At 43.2% G+C, this 18,288-nt stretch overlaps 1 protein-coding gene across 9 annotated transcripts in view; it reads left to right on the plus strand.

Annotated features, from left to right (window-relative positions):
• Positions 1-18,288, plus strand: part of MTCL1 (microtubule crosslinking factor 1) — a 124,917-nt gene that overhangs the window by 7,594 nt on the left and 99,035 nt on the right. For all 9 annotated transcript variants that reach the window (XM_047697227.1, XM_047697221.1, XM_047697224.1 and 6 more), the window contains exons 2-3: positions 3,449-3,673; positions 5,290-5,448. In XM_047697227.1, the coding sequence (XP_047553183.1) occupies positions 3,449-3,673; positions 5,290-5,448 (384 nt within the window). The remainder of the gene's footprint in view (positions 1-3,448; positions 3,674-5,289; positions 5,449-18,288) is intronic.

The raw sequence follows: 18,288 nt of genomic DNA on the forward strand, positions 1-18,288 counted from the left end.
AGATCAAAAGTAAGCAGGGAGGCAGGCGGAGAGAGAGGGGGAAGCAGGCTCCCTGCTGAGCAGAGAACCTGATGATGTGATGATGCAGGGCTCAACCCAGGATCCTGAGATCATGACCTGAGCCGAAGGCAGAAGCTTAACCCAGGCGCCCCCATACAAATGATTCTTGCTTGTATTAAACTACGTATTAGTTACGCAACAAAACAATTACCTTTTAACTGTACTCTAATGTTAAGTGTAGAGAATAGGCTCTTCCTGAAAGTCAGACCCATCATATCCATAGGTAGAACCTGAGAGAAACCTGACCTTGATTTGGAAGCTTCAGGACTAATTAATCTTTACCAGAAGATTGACGCCCACAAGGCCTGTTTTAGAGCTTGCTATCTGCAGCTGGTCTCCCCCAGCCTGGGGCGGGTCAGGGCCACGGCTCCCACAGCGGCATCACAGCTCCAGTGTCAGGATCAGGCATCAGTCTGCCAACTTACTCTTTGCTGATGTTGGCAAGGTCCTTCCTGAAAGAGCTGTGTTCTCCCATTCCCTGAAGAGCTCAGCCTGTCCATCCTTTCACGTATGTTCAACTGACCGGCTTCCATGCTTGGTCTGTGAACTCCTAGTCCTGGTGAATTTTCCTACTAGAAACAAGATGTATAGGAAGAGCTCTCCATGAAGGAAGACAGACCAGAAACAAAAATTGCTGGAGCGCCGGGGTGGCTCAGTGGGTTAAGCCTCTGCCTTCAGCTCGGGCCATGATCTCATGGTCCTGGGATCGAGCCTCATATGAGGCTTTCTGCTCAGTGGGGAGCCTGCTTCCCCCCTCTCTCTGCCTGCCTCTCTGCCTACTTGTGATCTCTCTCTCTGTCAAATAAATAAATAAAATCTTAAAAAAGAAACAAAACTTGCTTATACTTTGCAACACTTTTCAATGTTAAGATTTTCCTTTTTCTTAAACACAGGAGAACATCTTATATTTTTAATGAGGTTGTGACCACTGCTATAGAAATTTTGTGAGAACACTCAGAAGTTGAGAGAACCACTCTATTAATTTTATCAATACCATTGGGACGTGGTCAAGCTTTTCTTCTTTAACATCATTCCTCTTGGCAGTCCGTTCAGACAGGCTCCGTTTGGAGTCACGGGCAGTTGAGTAGGCCATTTTCTTGGTTAGGGTAGTGTGGACAGATTGGGGAGAAGCTAAAGGCTGGGGTTTGGATTAATGAGATGCTCTATAGTGCTCTTTCCAGGAGACCCCTACATATGGCAGAGGTTGGCTAGGCAACTGTCTTTATCCTGTCTGTGCCAGTTTGTACTTTTCCATAAGGAGTCCCAATTTATTTGTTACACCTGAACTTTTCCAGGTTAAAATACTCTTCTGGAGAATCCCTTCTGGTCAATTTCTTGTCTGCCTGAGGCTTTGATGTTAGGAAGCTCTTGTTCTTTATTACAAGCAAATCCCTGCTTTTAAGAACAAACACAGGATTAGTGAGAGTGAAGAGAATCAGAGACAAACTGAATAGTGGGACAAGGACTGACAATTTAGCGTATCCACATCGTGGAGAGTTTTTTCCTTCACCCTCAGTGTTAATTGAACAACACAAAGGCATGACTGAGCGTATCCTAGTCTGGAGACATTTAAGCCATCAATGATCAAACTAATCAAGAAAATTCCTAGAGGGTGCCTGGGTGGCTCAGTGGGTTAAGCCTCTGCCTTCGACTCAGGTCATGATCTCAGGGTCCTGGGATCGAACCCCGCATTGGGCTCTCTGCTCAGCAGGGAGCCTGCTTCCCCTTCTCTCTCTGCCTGCCTCTCTGCCTACGTGTGATCTCTCTCTCAAATAAATAACTAAAATCTTAAAAAAAAAATTCCTAGAATGCTTTTCTTAAGCTCCCACCTTCCAAATTACTCCTCGTTAAAATCTTTTGTAAAACTTCAATAGATTTCTGTCTTGCATATTACAGCCATGTCTGTGGGTTTGGGAAGAATTTTTGGTAATTAGGTTACAAGACTGGAACAAAACAAAGGTGCATTTGTGTCCGATTTTGGTCATCTTTACAATTTGGCCTTTGTCGGGACTGACCGATGTTCGTGTGTGTGTTCCTCCCACAAATACTTATGGAGGGCCTGCTGTGTGGCTCACACCCCTCTGGGCGCTGTGAATTCAGAGAAGCCCCTCAAAGGGTCTGCCCTCACAGAGCTCACATTTCAGTATGGGCAACAGACAGGAATAGGAAAAAGCACAAAGAACTAGTAGCCGATGATAAGAGGTGGGACAAAAACAGAGCAAGGCAAGAAGGGTTAGAAGCAGGGAGGGGTTGGGGGGATGGGTGGTCAAGGAAGGCGCTGTGTGTGTACCTTCCAGATGATGTAACAACGAGCTCTGTAAAAGTTGGGGAGGGACGTTTTAAGGAGAGGGGAGAACAGGTGGAAAGGCCTCCAGCAGTCCAGACGCTGTGAGACCCGCAGTGTGGCAGGGAAGAAGGGGGCAGCTCAGAGGCCCTGGGGAGGACCCTGAAGGATTTCCTCAGGGCAGTGGGAAGCCCCCTGGAAGGTCTGAGGGTCGTGGTCTGACTTCCACAGTAAAGGATAACTCTGGGTGGAGAATTGGTTAAAGGGGAAGCAGGGAGCCCCACTTGACTCACCTGTGTGTGCACCTGCTCCCTGGAGATGGACGGAGGCAGAGACTAGCTGAGGTGTGCAGCCACCAGGGAGAGAGTGCCCCACACATATGTTCCTGTTGGGCTGACGGCACTGGTTTGGCTGTGGAATGGGAGGGCGGGGGGTAGGGAGCAGGGAACAAGTGCTGGGTTTTCCTGTACCCACAATATCTTCATGCTGATGCCAGAGTAAAGTGGAGATGGGAAATGAAGGCCAAGTGAATGGAAAAAACCAAACCCAGTGTGGATTTGACAAAAGTTATATCTTTGGAATTGTGAGTCACATAGTCAGTGCTGAGATGTGTATGGTGGAACCACATTTTAGGGACATTTTTGCAGGTGTGTCGTAATTCCAGGGCAGTTGTTATGATCGCACTGTTTACATCCTTCAAAGACGGGGCTCTGTGCCCCTCCTCTTCGTCCCAAGATTGTGCCCTGGAGATAAGGTTTAGTTCAAGGTTTGGTTTGAATCTAAAGTTTCAGTTATCTGCAGAGTTGACTTCATCTGTGATTCTGATTATGTAAGAAGTTGGGAGTGAAATCAATGTCGGGAGTCCACAGTGAATAATCCATCCTGGTTTTGAGTTTCTGGACCCATGAGATTTGAACGGACATGTGAAGATATTGTCTTGTGTGACTCTTCCCAGAGATCCCTGTGTCCCGTCACATAGGTGCGCCTGTCCCCCGCGGGGTAAGCGCACAGGTTGTGGACGTCCAGTATTGCCGGGTGGACGGGGGACCCCATCCTTGTCCAGGTGGACCTGACTTATAACTCTGTGCCATCTGGCTTGTGTAGGACGAGCTGGATGAACTCCGCGCTGAGATGGAAGAGATGAGAGACAGTTACTTAGAGGAAGATGTTTACCAGCTGCAGGAGCTTCGGCGGGAGCTGGACCGCGCCCACAAAAACTGCCGAATCCTGCAGTACCGCCTCAGGAAAGCCGAGCAGAAGAGCCTGAAAGTGGCTGAGACTGGTCAGGTGGATGGCGAGCTCATCCGGAGTCTGGAGCAGGACTTGAAGGTGAGTGAGCGACGCTGATAGGGGGCGCTCGTTCCCAGAAGGGGGGGCAGGAGCCAGGGATGAGGGCGGGTGGGGATGGCACATACACACCAGGTCCTGCCGTTCTGAGGGTAGTTCTCTCTCTCTCAGCAGATTTTAGCACACACGTTCTTCATTCGTCTGGTGGTGTAATAGGGTATGGGTAGTCATATGGCTTTGACATTCCAAGATCTTAAACCTGTCCCATGAACTGGAATCTTAAAACCTAAGGAAAAGAAAACAAATTGTAGTAAGGGATCTACAATTTAGAAGAAAAGAGAGAATTGGGGCACCTGGGTGGCTCAGTTAAGCGACTGCCTTCAGCTCAGGTTATGATCTGGGGTTCTGGGATGGAGCCCTGCCTTGGGCATCCTGCTCAGTGGGGAGTCTGCTCCTCCCTCTCCTTCTGTGCCTCCCCCTGCTTGTGCTCTTTCTCTCTGGCTCTCTATCTCAAATAAATAAATAAATAAAATATTTTTTAAAAAATAAATGAATAATTAAAAATAAATTTAAAGAAGATATCTGCCATTTGGTCTGACAGTTGTGGAGAATTATACAGAAATGCCTTCTAAAGATCTAGACTATTAAAAAAAAATCTATTGATGATCAGTTCAGTGATAGTCAAAGACCACTCACAGAGGTTGATTCTAATCATTTAATGTTTTTATCGTTACTTAAGGTTCTGGAATGCAGGAAACCTGAAATGACCATAACCCAGGGATGGTGTTTTGATTTAACTGAAAGAGAAATGGGACCGTAACTAATTGTCTAAAACTAATTGTCTAAGGTGTTTTTGAAAACCACTGGCAGAGGTGGGAATGAGGTGAAGAAATTCCAGACATTATACCATTTGCTATCTCCGTGGGTAGCATGGCTTCTCTTGTGCTCCGATTATCAAATCATTTATCAAGAGATGAATTATGCATAATGTCCTTCTTATTATGGGAGTACTTATGAAATCTCATTTCGCCTTTCATTATGATAACAGGAAAAGAATCTTTGTAATTCTGTCAAATCTATAAACCACTAACAAAATGTCATTCAGGGGGATATAAGGGTAATTTATATTTCTCTTGCAAAATCTCATTCCTTGTTTCCCTTTAGAAGGTAAAAACATTTAATTGCTTTTAACATTCAGATATTTTGTTATAGTAGACAAGTTAAAACTTGACTACATTATTTTACAGGATTATTTTGGTTTTTTTTTGTTTTTTTAGCAAGTAGTTTTAGTATGCCTTAGGAACAGAGATGTTTATTGATCCATTTTTATTGTTATTGTTACTATTATTTCTAATTTATCATTAAAGCAGTGTGCGTAAGCAGAATTGGCATTCTTGATGATACTCTATAACGAGGTAGAGCTATCTACAGTAGCCTTTTAATCCAGATAAAGGTCATAGCTTTGCTTATAATGTAGATTTCATGTATGAAACTAATACCCTCCTCCTTTAAAAATAGGCTTGTTAATACTGCTGGGGTCTTTGCCCTTTACGGCGATATCATATCACTTAATGATTCTGCCTCTGAAGTTGTTTGAATGTGCCCTTAGCACACAGCAAGCTTCATGTCCTGATGACTATCTCCGTGGGTCAATACAGGTAGCCAAAGATGTATCTGTCCGATTGCACCATGAACTTGAAACTGTGGAGGAAAAACGCGCTAAAGCTGAAGATGAAAATGAAAGTCTCCGACAGCAGATGATCGAAGTGGAGATATCCAAACAAGCGCTCCAGAATGAGCTGGAGAGACTGAAAGAGGTAATCCCAAAACACACGGGGATTTCTTTCTTGGGTTTAATTGTTAGGAGCTTGGGACTCCAAGGGCCCCATTTGCTGAACCGTGGTTTGTTTGTAGGGCCCAGAATCTAAGAACGTTTTATCCATTTTTCGTAGCATTGTAAAACAACAACAATCACACAAAAATAAATCTAAAAAAGCAACGAAGACTGTGACAAAGACTATATGTTGCTTACAAAACCTGAAATATTTGGTGTCTGACCCTCTACAGAAAGGGCTTGGTGAATGAACCATGGTCTAAAACTGCTTTTTAACATTTCCATTCAGATGAGCTGGCCATTAATTCCTTTTATGGGTCCAAATGGAGAATATTATTACCGGAATACAAAATTAAGCAGTAGCTTTTTCCTCGAGTCTCCTCTTCCAGTGAGCTGGAAAATGTGTTCTGGTTGTCTATTAAGCTGTGTAAACAAATAATCTGTATATGCCACCTGTATCTATTATTTAGGCAACATGGTTTAAATACTTTTTATTTTAGGGAGTGAATGTATTCTAGCAAAGCGGTCAAGAAAATGAATACATATATATATATTTTTTCCCCCTTTGCATATAGTAATGCAAATGATGTTTTGTTGTTACTTCCATTATAAGATTAAAGCTGTGTATTTTCTTAGAAAATAGCCTGCATGTTGTTGGAGTTAGAAACTGTTGACGAAGCCTTTACAGTGACGGCTGAAGCCAGCATTATTACCTGCGAACAGCCTCACTTAGTGTATGTTCCCTTTGGACAAGTTTCCCGAGTCACCCAGTTGTTCCTCATCCATCCAGCTGTCTACCTGCCCACACTTAATTCAGGCTCCGTACCATGCCCTGGGGAGGCAGGTGTGAGTATGGCAGCACAGGCTCTGCTCTCGAGATGTTTACAGCTCAATTTGACATGTGGCTAGCAAAACAAGTAAATCACAGCAAAGGAGCCAGTGTTGCTGCCTCTCTTCTCCCACTCAGCCACCAACAGCCACTCAGGTGCCCTGCTGTTCCTCAAGGTTGGCGGGGGTGGGGTGAGGGCAACATTCTTTGTCAAGAGATCCATAGCCTTGGGGCGCCTCAGTCCCTTGCCTTTGGTTCTCTCCTGACATCCCACTTCAGCCACCTGGCCCCGCACACGTACACATTCCCAGTTGTCCCTGCTTCCCCGCTCCTGGCCATCCCTATCTGCCTTCCCATCTGACATGCTGTCGATTTTGGTGACTCACTTATCTATTGCCAGCACTTGTCTGATAATGCCATGGGTTTTATTTCTTTGTTGTCTTCACTAATGTGCCTCCAGGACTTGAGCTCTGTGGGAAGAGAGTGTGTCTGTGTAGTTCATGGTGGGGTCTCCGTGCCTAGAATAGTGCCTGGCACTTAGGTGTTGTTGGAGACGTGCATGGTGAGGGAGTGAATGGAGGGTGAGAAGGTGGAGCTGTGGTGAGCACAGCTCGCCTGGGGACTCAGTGCACTTCACAGAGGAGGAGATAGAGTCTGAGAACGTTCTTTCATCATGGGTATCCCTTGCTCCCTACCTTAGGTGTGCACTTACCCCAAGGGATTGGGGGGATTTCTCCTCTCCTTGTGGGTCTCTTACCTCCGCACTGAGTTCCCTGTCCTTTACTTCCTTCTTTCCCTTTCGCTCTAAGTCTGCTAGAAGGTTTGCCATAATGGTTTCTTTCCTCAGGATTTCCAGTTTGAGCCTGACCTTGAGGGTGCAGAAAACATCTTAGGAGTCCATTTTACAAATGTTGTATGTGTGAATGCCTGCATATAAATATTTAAATTATATGTACATATAAGTGAGTAAATAAATATATTTGAAGCAAGCAGTTTCTCTTGCCCCCACGGAGTTGGATTTGTGTGGGACTTGGCGTCAAGCCACAAATAGCTCCTCAGGGAGAGAAATGATGACTGACGTTCAAGGCCAGGCAGGGGTGAGGCAGGGGTCTTTAGAGAACGGTGATATTGGCTGAGGCTGACTGTACACAGAGGAGGTGGCAGGCCAGCCCCTCCCTGTCTTTATGGGTTAGAGTCCCCCGCAGGCATGGCCCAGCTGGGCTGCAGTCCCTATTTTACCTGGAGAGCTGCAGTCCAGCCGGGGGATGGCGTCTTGGCACCAAATCTCACAATTCTAAACAAACCCTAAAACTGACCAGAGTCTACAGAAGGTAGATGCTCTAGACAGTGCGGGAAGGAGAGAATGATGGAACCAGGCACCCCAAGGTTCAAAGGTGGTAGAGGAGATACTTACTGGAAAGTGCTAGCTGTGGGCTTTGTGAGTGGATTCTCTTTACTAAAGCCGGAAGGGAAGGCACTGGGAGCTTTGCTGAGGGGGGACTGTACTGTTCTCTCTATCTTGAGTCCCGCTCGTTATCGTTTCTCCTCTGAAGTTTCGTAAGCGGATGAGTCACATTCCGGAAAAGGCAAGGGGAGTTCGTGCGTCGCCTGTGTCTCTGAATGACGGAAGTAGCTGCAGACGACCGTGTCCCTCTCAGCCTGGGAGGACAGTTAGACAGGGCGTCTCCGTGCCTCTTGGGCTCCGTAGCTGCTGCCACGGGGGGCTCTTCTCCCGGGACTGCACACTGTCCGTGCGGCGGCCCGGTGGGCTTCTGCCAGACGGATTTGCCCGAGCACTTCACACTCAGAGAGTCCAGAATCAGACTTGCCACCCTCAGCCCCACCTGACTCTTCCCTGTCTTTCCCATTTGTGTCCACGGTGCTGCAGTCCTGCTGGTCCCTCTGGCGGGAGCACTGGCGGGTACCCTGACCTCCCTTCCTGCTGGCATTGAGAATGCCTTCACATTCTGCCCTTCTGCTTTTGCGGTCTAAGGAATTTTCTTCTTTTCTTTTCTTCGCTTTGCTTTCTTTCTAAGATTATTTATTTATTTGAAAGCGAGAGAGAGAGAGAGCGAGCGCACACGAGTGGGGAGAGGGGCTCAGGGAGAAACAGGCTCCCCACCGAGTCTGGAGCCCCATGTGGGGCTGGATCCCAGAACCTTAGAATCATGACCTGAACCAAAGGCAGACGCTTAACCAACTGAGCCATTCCAGGAGCCCCTGAAAACATGATTTTTGCAAAACATTTTTTTTTAAAGATTTTATTTACTTATTTGACAGAGAGAGATCACAAGGAGGCAGAGAGGCAGGCAGAGAGGGAGAGAGAGAGAGAGAGAGAGGAGGAAGCAGGCTCCCTGCTGAGCAGAGTCCGATGTGGGGCTCGATCCCAGGACCCTGGGATCATGACCTGAGCCGAAGGCAGAGGCTTTAACCTACTGAGCCACCCATGTGCCCCTCAAAACATTTTTAAATTTAAGTTCAATTAATTAACATATAATGTATTATTGGTTTCAGAGGTATAGGCCTGTGATTCATCAGTCTTATATAACACCCAGTACTCATTATATCACACGCCCTCCTTAGTGTCCATCATCCAGTTACCCTACCCCCTCCCCCAGCAACCTTCAGTTTGTTTCCTATGATTAAGAACCTCTTACGGTTTGTCCCCCTCTCTGATTTCATCTTGTTTTGTTTTTTCCTCTCTTCCCCTGTGATCCTCTGCTTTGTTCCTTAAATTCCACGCATGTCAGTGAGATCAGATGATATTTGTCTTTCTCTGACTGACTTACTGCAGTTAGCATCCTACCCTCTGGTTCCATCCATGTTGAGGCAAATAGCAAGATTTCATTTTTCTCTCTCACTTACACATGCTGTACGTGGATGGGCCACGAAAATAGACCAAGGAAAAGAAACTGGACATATTGCATGATTCCATTTATTCAGAATAGGTAAATCCATAGACAGAAAATAGATCAGTGGTTTCCAGGGGCTGTGGAGAAGGGAGAGGACTGCTTAATGGGTCTGGGGTCTGCTTCTGGAGTGACAAAAAGGTTTTAAAGTAGATAAAGGTGATGGCTGCACAACCCTGTGAATGCCTCTGATTTGTGTACTTTAAGGTGGTCGGGTTTAACCTCAAATAAGAATTTTTAGATTCTCTATTCTACCCATACTTTGACCAGTCTTCTCTCAAGTGAATATTTGAGAGCTGATTCTATGCCATCGACACATTAAAGGCAGATATACTACTTCCGGTCTCTCCCTTCTCTGTTTTACCTTCAACGCTTCCCCAACTCCTACCATGGGACTCTCCACTTAAACACATGAATTTACCCTGGCTCCTGATTGGCTGCCTCTCTAGACATAGAGACACGCTTCCTGCCTGGGATCATCCCTGTCTCCCAGCTGGGTTTCCCACCCCCTGTCAAATCCTGGAGTGAAAGAAAGGCAGCAGAGCGAGATGAGAATAATCTGTGCCCTCTGGTCCCCTTTGAACAGAGTGGGTCTTAGAAAAGTCACTGTCTCCATTGGTAAATAAGATGGTTAAAGAGGGTTGGCAATATGAAACTATCTGGAATTGTCCCTTCTGTCTAGCCAGCTTCCTTGTGCCTCTTTGCATCATGGTCCATGCACCCAATTCTGGTACACCTCTCCACTTGTGCAAGCTCAAAACATTTTTGCCTTTTTAGGAGTATATTTCTTCTAGTAATCAACTCTATGATGAATTATCTGGACAGGTTGAAAATGGTTAATCTTAGCTTAGTTTCAACGTCTTAAAGATTGTTTTCACTGAGCAGTATTTCATTCTACCAAAGTTTTCGAGTACTTCTATATCTTAGACACAATAATAACTGGCCAATTTAGTTGGCACTTACAAGGGACAGAAACATATTCTAGATCATTTCAGGGAACGGGGCTTTTCTTTTTTTTTTTTTTTTCTTATTGAGGTATAATTGACATATAACATTATATTAGTTTCAGGTGTCATGGTTCAATATTTGTATATATTGCAAAATGATCACCCCAATAACAGGTTAACATTCCTTGTTGAACACATAGGTCCAAACATATTTTTTCTGGTAATGAGAACTTCTAAGATCTGCTCTCTTAGCAACTTTCAAATATGCAGTACAGTATTAACTATGGTCATTATGCTGTACATTATATCCCATGACTTATTTATTATAACTGGAAGTTTGTATCTTTGGATTGCTCTTACCCCTCCTACCCATCCACCCTAGGGATTGTTGAATGAAGCCACAGGGAACCGGTTAGCAGCCAGATAGCTCTTGTGGGCCATCTTTCAGCACCATTCAGGGTATGTATTGATTCTCAGGGTTTGGTTGAGACTTCTTCTGTGGCTAGTAAATGATTCAAATTTAATAAATATTTCTTGACTGCTTGAGAGGAAAGCATATACTCCATATACTCTAATGGACTTTAAATCCATTAGACTGAAGACTTCCAAATTTGAACTCACAACAAGGAGTACATTTTATATCATCACTCAAAATACAAACATAAAGGTCTCACAAAATAATGCTTATCTTTGCCATATGGGATGCATTTTGATATTTTCAATTCTATTCAGTTCTGTTTTTTAAAAGGTAGTTACACATTTGATTTACAGTCCACGTGGACTGTAAACAATTACAGTTTACAGTGTTGTGGATGGCAACAATTTGGAAAGTTTTTTTAGATCACTTGTTAATTGTGTTGTTCAAATTTTTTATATCCTTTATAGTTTTGTTTTGTCTGCTAAATAGATCTATTTAGGATAAAGTTTTGTTAAAATCACCTGTTATAATTTTGTATTTATAGTTCCTTGTAATCTGTCAATTTTGCTTATATATTTTGAATATAAATGCATACAGATTTAGAACTGTTTTTTTAGGACCGTTTTTGATGATGAATTGTTCCCTTCATCATTTGATAATGACCTCTTTATTCTAATGTATTCTTTTTTCTTTCTTTCTTTCTTTTTTTTTTTTTTTTAATTTGTCTGGTATAGCTTTTTGCGCTTCCATTACTTTCCATTTTTCAGAGTCATTATGTTTTAGATGTATTTCTTGTGACTCGTCTATAGTTCTCTTTTTAAAAATGGAATCTGATACTATCTTCTTTTTTAACAAAAACTTGTGAATTTAATCCATTTACATTTATTATGATTATTGATATGTTTGAATTTATTTCTATCATTGTATTTTATGTTTGTAAATTCCAAGCCTTTTCATTTCTTTTTTCTATTTTTTTATGTCAATTTCTCTTTGATTGATTGAATTTTCAATTCTCATGTTCTTTTGCTTGATTAGGAACTTGTATTACTGTTCTAAAAATTACTCTTACATATTTAACATGCCTGTTTGACTTAGTGTCTAAAATTAATCATTATCCTGATTCTTTTCCTTAATAATATTAAGCATCTTAGAAAGCTTCAACTCCAGTCAGCTCCTGTGTTTCATACTATTATTATGTAGTATCATTTTAGTTTTATCTTTTTAAAAGCATCCCCCCAAAAGTTGGCTAATTTAACAGTTAATGCTTATTTAGATTCATTTACATATTTTCCAATCTGTTATCATTGCTTTTTGAGTGTTACTCCTTCCTTGTGAGTTCAGTTTTCTTCTTGCTGATCCCTTAACATGTCCTTGAGTGTTTTCTTTCAGTAAATGGTATTGTCTAAAAATGCTTTTATGTCATCCTCAGTCTTGAAACATATTTAGTTGGGCATAGGATCCTAACATATCAAAGATAGTATTTTTTATTATCTTCTGGCTGTATTTTGTTGTCAAGAGGTGTGCTGTCAAATAATTCTCATTTTTGTAGATGATCTCTTTTTACTTCCTGGTTACTTTTATGCTTTTCTTTTTGTGTTTGGTATTCTGTAGTTTCAACCAGATGTGTCTAGATTTATTTTTATACTTTAGGCAACACTCATTGTCAGTCAGTTTATGTCTTTTGTGAAATCTGGAAAATTCTCACTCTTTGAATAACGTTCAGTAGGGAAATTATGTCTTTAAATAGTGTTTATTCCCCCATTTTCTGTATCACTTCTAGAATTCCTATTAGTTTTATGTAGGAACTTCTGCTGGCCATTCTTCTTCCACCCACCACCATCTCACCTAACTGTCCTTTTTTTTAAAAAAATTATTCTTATCTGTGTTATATATATATATATATATATATATAATTTATTTATTTACTTATTTTAGAGAGAGAGTGCATGCGTGTGCATGCATGCTTGTTCACAGGAGAGAATGGGGAGGGAGGAGTAGAGGGAGAAAAATCTCAAGCAGACCTCCTGCTGTGTAGAGTCATAGGTAGGGCTCAGTCCCAGGACATGAGATCATGACCTGAGCTGAAACCAAGAGTTGGATGCTCAACTGACTAAGCCACCCAGGTGCCCCACTGTGCTTTATTTTGAATAATTACTTCATTTCTTGTCCAAGTTATGAATTCTCTTCTTCACAAAAGAATTATTCTTTTCTTCATCCACTAAGTTTTGATTTCAATGAAATGAATTTTGAAATTTGCTTGTTCTGTTTCATAAATTTCTTTTTTCCCTTACCATATGTTATTTCTTGCTTAAATTTTGAAACATTTTTAAGTCTCGGCCTCTTTCAATTTGTTCCGTTTTCTTGAGTTCTTGTGTGTTATCAATCCCTCTGTTTTTCCCGATCTGTTGTCTCTCACCTAAAGTGGATTTTTTTTTATGAGCTTTAAGATGAGCTCATTTCTTGTTGGGAGTTCCACTTGGTGAGATTTTTGCATTGGTCTTTTCCAAATGCCTGAGTAGCATTATTGGTCCAAATACACTTGTTAATTTTGGGCTCATGGAGTTGTGTCCCAAAGGGGTTGTGTCAGTTGGTTATCAGACTTGCATGTGGCATACATCTAAATATTTTTATACTTCAAGGATATTTTTTTTGTCACCGCCCAATGTCGTGAGCAGGTTATTACTCTCCCGCTTCCCAAGTGATTTTTAGTTTAGTTTCAATGGTGTACATCCCTTTAGTGGGTTGTCTGGGGCATTTATCAAAGATTCTTCTCATGTCCCTGGCTAGAGTGCCTATTTCTGGGTAAGAGAACTGCCACCATTCCCTCCTGCCCTCTACCTCTTTAATCCCTAATGCATTTCTGATACTAGGGAATTTTCCTTTTGTGACTCTGTCAGTCAGCTGTGTATAAATTTCTGCTTTTTATGTTTTCTTTAGCATTTCTAGGTGTTTGTTGGGGGGAAGGCTCAAGACAGTTCAGTGTGCTGTGTTGCCAAAACAGGATGTGATACTTGGGGTTTAGCGGAAGCTTTCTAGTGGCACTCTGGAGTGCCACGAGTAACCCCCCGAGTAACCCCCGTGGTCTTCCTTTTCATGGCTCAGCACTTTTGTCCCTGCCTGTCTCTGTTAATTTACTTCTACCCTGCTACTCACCAGTTCCCATTTGCCCTGGGGCTTTTTAAACTCATGGATTCGTTACATCATGGCTTCTACTTATATTCTCTGTAGGTATTTGCTAGAGACTGAATGTTTATATCCCCAACCCCCTGCCAATTCTTAGTTAAATCCTGATTCCCAATAGGATAGAATGAGGAGGAGGATCCTTCGGGAAATGATTGGATTAAGAAAGTAGAGCCCTTGTGGATGGGATTAGTGCCCTTTTCAAGGATGCTCTAGAGCTCCCTTGCCCCTTCCACCAATTGAGGACACAGTGAGAAGATGGCCGTCTGTGAACCCGGAAGTGGGTTCTCACTAGACACCCTATCTGCCAGCACCGCGATCTTAGCTTTCCCAGCCTTCAGAACTGTGTGAAATAAATGCGTGTCCTTTAAGCCACCCAGTCCATAGTATTTGACAGCAGTCTGAACAGACTAAGTCCTAGTCTTTCTGCTTTTTTCTCAACCAGTGGGTGAGGAGTTTTCTCTGTGTGTCATTGCATTTAAACTCTCAGACAGCCCTAAAGTCTGGAAGCATAGGTGTACGAACATAATAAATGGTTTATTGCTATTACGCTATAGTTTAATAAAACATCATCTATGTCTCCAAACTTTATGGTCCTCCCCATAAGAAAAAGATATGCTTGAGTGAGCCAGTGCAAAGCATCTTTGGGCCGAGTCCTCATTCCAGGGCATCTTCTTGGACACTAACCAGGTTGTTGGCAGCTGCTGTGGAGTCAGTCGGGGCCTCGCTCCTGGCCCAGTCAACGGTGGACTGCGGGCCGGCAGGGCACGCAGAGTCCAGGCAGGCATTCTTTGTGTTAGCTTGGCAGGCTCTCCAAGATACCTCGGGAGGAATAAGTAACATCTGGTTCCATTTGCTGGTCTCATGAGTTGGGAGCAGGGGGGGCAGGGTGACTCTAACTAGAGAACAGGAAGTGGGGAGAAATGCAGTGCCCTGAATGATATCCCAGTTAGCTGGCCTGCTGAGTTAATAATGAGGGTGGGATGAGAATGAAATGGGAGGAGAGTGGGAGCAGGAAGAATCAGGGTGTCTGGTTAAGTCTTCTTCCCAAACACTAAAATACAAGTACAGTCTGGGGTGTGTATGTGTGTGTGTGTGTGTGTGTGTGTGTGTGTGTGTGTGTGCACATGTATATATCTGTGTATGTATCTGTGTGTGTTCATATACATGCAGTGTCTGCACAGGGGTCTATAGGGAAATGGCCTTTTTAGGTTCTCATCAGACCAGTAGGCAGGGATGGAATTAGAGTAGAGCCCCCTCAACGGAGAGAATAAATACCCGGCCAGAAAATCCAGATTTCACAGGCTGGGAAGGATGAGGAAGAGTCCAGCAACTGTAGGAAGATTTGGCATAAATAATTTTGAATGCTTAAGCTGTAAATGGAACAGTTTGGGTGTCTGGGAAGCAGGGGGGTGTGTGTTCAGTTAAACAATGATAAATAGTACTAATGGCTAATCTCATGCTGTTACTGGAAAGGCACAGGGAGAGCTATCACAGTCTGTTCTGGTCACTCAGAACAGGTGCCCTTGGAGCAATTTCTTGTCAAAGTCAAGACAGAATCATACTGAGGTCTTCTAGAAGGCCAGTAAAAGTCCTGTGACCCACTTTGCAATGGTCCGTGTGCTCTCTTCCATGGGGACTCCCTGGTGCTCTCCCTGGGCAGTCGCATTTCCTTCTTTGTGGTGAGCTATGGTGGTGGCTCCAAGAGCAATGGGTGGCTTTCCCAGGTTCGAGTCTTTGAAATGCTTTCATTTCTTGGGTTGTGTTTTTTTGTTAAGTTTTGTTGTCAGAGGACTATGTTACTTCCACGTAGTGTGGGGGTTAGGTTGGAAAAGAAAGAAAATGGTGGTAAAGACACAGGCAGGACTTTGGAAGGAGTAACTGAGTTTGGTGGCTCTCCTGGGATCTGGCATGCATGGCCAGACCCAGGCCTGGGGACCTTAGGCCAATGGAGCATCAGAGCCAGAAGAATCTTAGAGCTGAGTTATCCGACCTCCCCATCACCTACACGAGGAAGGCGAGGTCTGGGTAGGTTGTGAATGGGGGCTACCCCACTACCCCAGGTCTCCTGACTCCCAGAAACCCTCCTCTACTCCTTCTTTCCTTAGGGCTTTATCTCTAGCCCCGCCCTCTCCCTTCTCTGTAGGCCCAGGAGGAAGAGGCAGGTTCCTAGGTCAGGACAGGAGGTAAGCACTCATGGGGCCATCTTGATTGTGGTCTTCAGGGCAAGCTGCTGGAGGAGAGAGCAGCTCTAGGCTCCCTGCTTCAGTGTGTTGGTGAGGAAGAGCACCTGTGTCTTTCTTTGACCCATTAATGCTTCCATATAAAATTAATTTCTGCTTTCAGAAGTATTTATTAAGCTGCTGCTTTCATCTCTACAGAGAAAATTACAGGAAGAAGGACAGCAGAATTTACCTTTGAAGGCAGTGAGCACAGGCCTCCCAGCCTGTCTTACCACTCACTCCCATGGGGGCCTCCTATGGCCCTCTCCCTCCGATGGTTCCATGGTTCCATGGTGTTGGCCATTCTTTCCCCAGGACTGTTCCAAGATGCCTCTTTTATCTGTTGAAATGCTGCCCATTCTTTAAGATTCTCCCAGAAATGCCACTTCGTCCTCGAAGCCTTCTATAACACTTTTCTGACCTCTGAACAAACATTTCTGTGTGATTAAACTGTTACATGTTGGCTAGAGAATGTTCAAAAAGTAGAGAGAGAAAGTTTTCCTTATGTTAGCATCCCAGAGATACAGCTCATTTTTCATAGGAAATTGGAAATACACCCTACATACTTCTTAGTATAGTGTTTTTAGTATAGTATTATTTATTTGTAATTAAACCTTTTGTTTTGAGATCCTTGTAAACTCCTAGGCAGTTGTAAGAAATAGTTAACAGGAGGTCTCACGTACCCTTTACCCCGTTTCCCCAGGTGGTAAGCTCTGGGATGGTGCCAGAAGTAGGACAGTCACATTGATTCAGTCAAGCTGTGAGAACAATAATTCCATCACCACAAGAATCCCTCACGGTGACCTTTTATGGCCACACCAGCTTCCCTCCTGTCCCCATTCCATCTCCATCCCCACAACTGCTGTGTTCTCCATTTTGATAATTTGGTCATTCCAAGACTTTATATAAATGGGACTCATTTGCTATGTCACCTTTTGGGATCGGCTTTCTTCACTCTGCAGCATTCTCCAGAGATGTTCCAAGGCATGCATGAGCCCTAGTGTGTAGTCATTTACCCACTCGCTAGATGTGGGACATCTGTTATGTTTCTCCAGTTTGGGGCTTTTACAGATGGAGTCACTGTGAACATTGGTGTGCAGGTTTTTGTGGGAACGTAAATCTTCATTTCTCTGGGATAAATGCCTGGGATGTCATTTCCTGGGTAGTATCGTAGTTGTTTTTTAGGTTTTTTTGTTTTGTGTTGTTTTGTTTTTTAAGAAAGTGCCAAACTGTTTTCCAGAGTGGCCGCTCCATTTGACACTGCTTCCAGCATCCTCACCAGCATTTGGTGTTGGCGCTGTTTTTTATTTTAGTCATTCTAATAAGGAATACCTCATTGTGGTTTTATTTTATTATCATTATTTTTAAGATTTTATTTTTAAGTTATCTCTGCACCCAGCAGGGGGCTCGAACTTACAACCCCGAGATCAAGAGTCACATGCTTCACTGACAGCCAGCCAGGCACCCCTCACTGTGGCTTTCATTTGCATTTCCCTAATGGCTAATGATGTTGGACATATTTTCCTGTGATGTTTGCCGTGTGTGTTTCCTCTTTGGTGAAACATCTCTTGACAATTTTTGCCCATTGTCTAATTGGATTGCTTGCTTGTTTTGTTTTTTTTTTTAAACTACTGTTGAGTTTTCAGAGTTTGTTCTGTATTCTAGATACTAGTCCTTTGTTGAATATATGGTTTGCAAGTATTTTCTCTCACTCCAAGCCTGTCTTTTGTCCTTTCAGTGGAGTCTCTCTCCCTCCTGGCAAATTTTTTTTTTTAAGATTTTTTTTATTTATTTGACAGAGAGAGAGAGATCACAAGTAGGCAGAGAGAGAGGTGGAAGCAGGCTCCCCACTGAGCAGAGATCCCGATGTGGGGCTTGATACCAGGACCCTGAGATCACGACCCGAGCCAAAGGCAGAGGCTTTAACCCACTGAGCCACCCAGGCACCCCATCTGGCAAATGTTTTTAATTTTGATGAAGTTCAGTTTATAAATGCTTCTTTTTATGGTATGCTCTTTGCCTACCCCTAGATTCTGAATATATTTTCTTCTATTTTTTAAAATGTTTTATGTTTTACATTTAAATCCATGGTCCATCTTTTTATAATTCTAGTTAATATACTATGCACTATTGGTTTCAGGAATAGAATTCAATGATTCATCAGTTACACACAACCCCAAGTGCTCATCACAAGTGCCCTCCTTGATACCCATTCTCCATTTAAACCATCCCCCACCTACCTCCCTTCCTGCAACCCTAGTTTGTTCTCTGTTGTCCTTATGGTTTATTTCCCTCTCTCATTTTTCACTTTCCCCCTT

This window comes from Lutra lutra, chromosome 12 (genome assembly GCF_902655055.1).
Source record: "Lutra lutra chromosome 12, mLutLut1.2, whole genome shotgun sequence".
Taxonomy (NCBI): domain Eukaryota; kingdom Metazoa; phylum Chordata; class Mammalia; order Carnivora; family Mustelidae; genus Lutra; species Lutra lutra.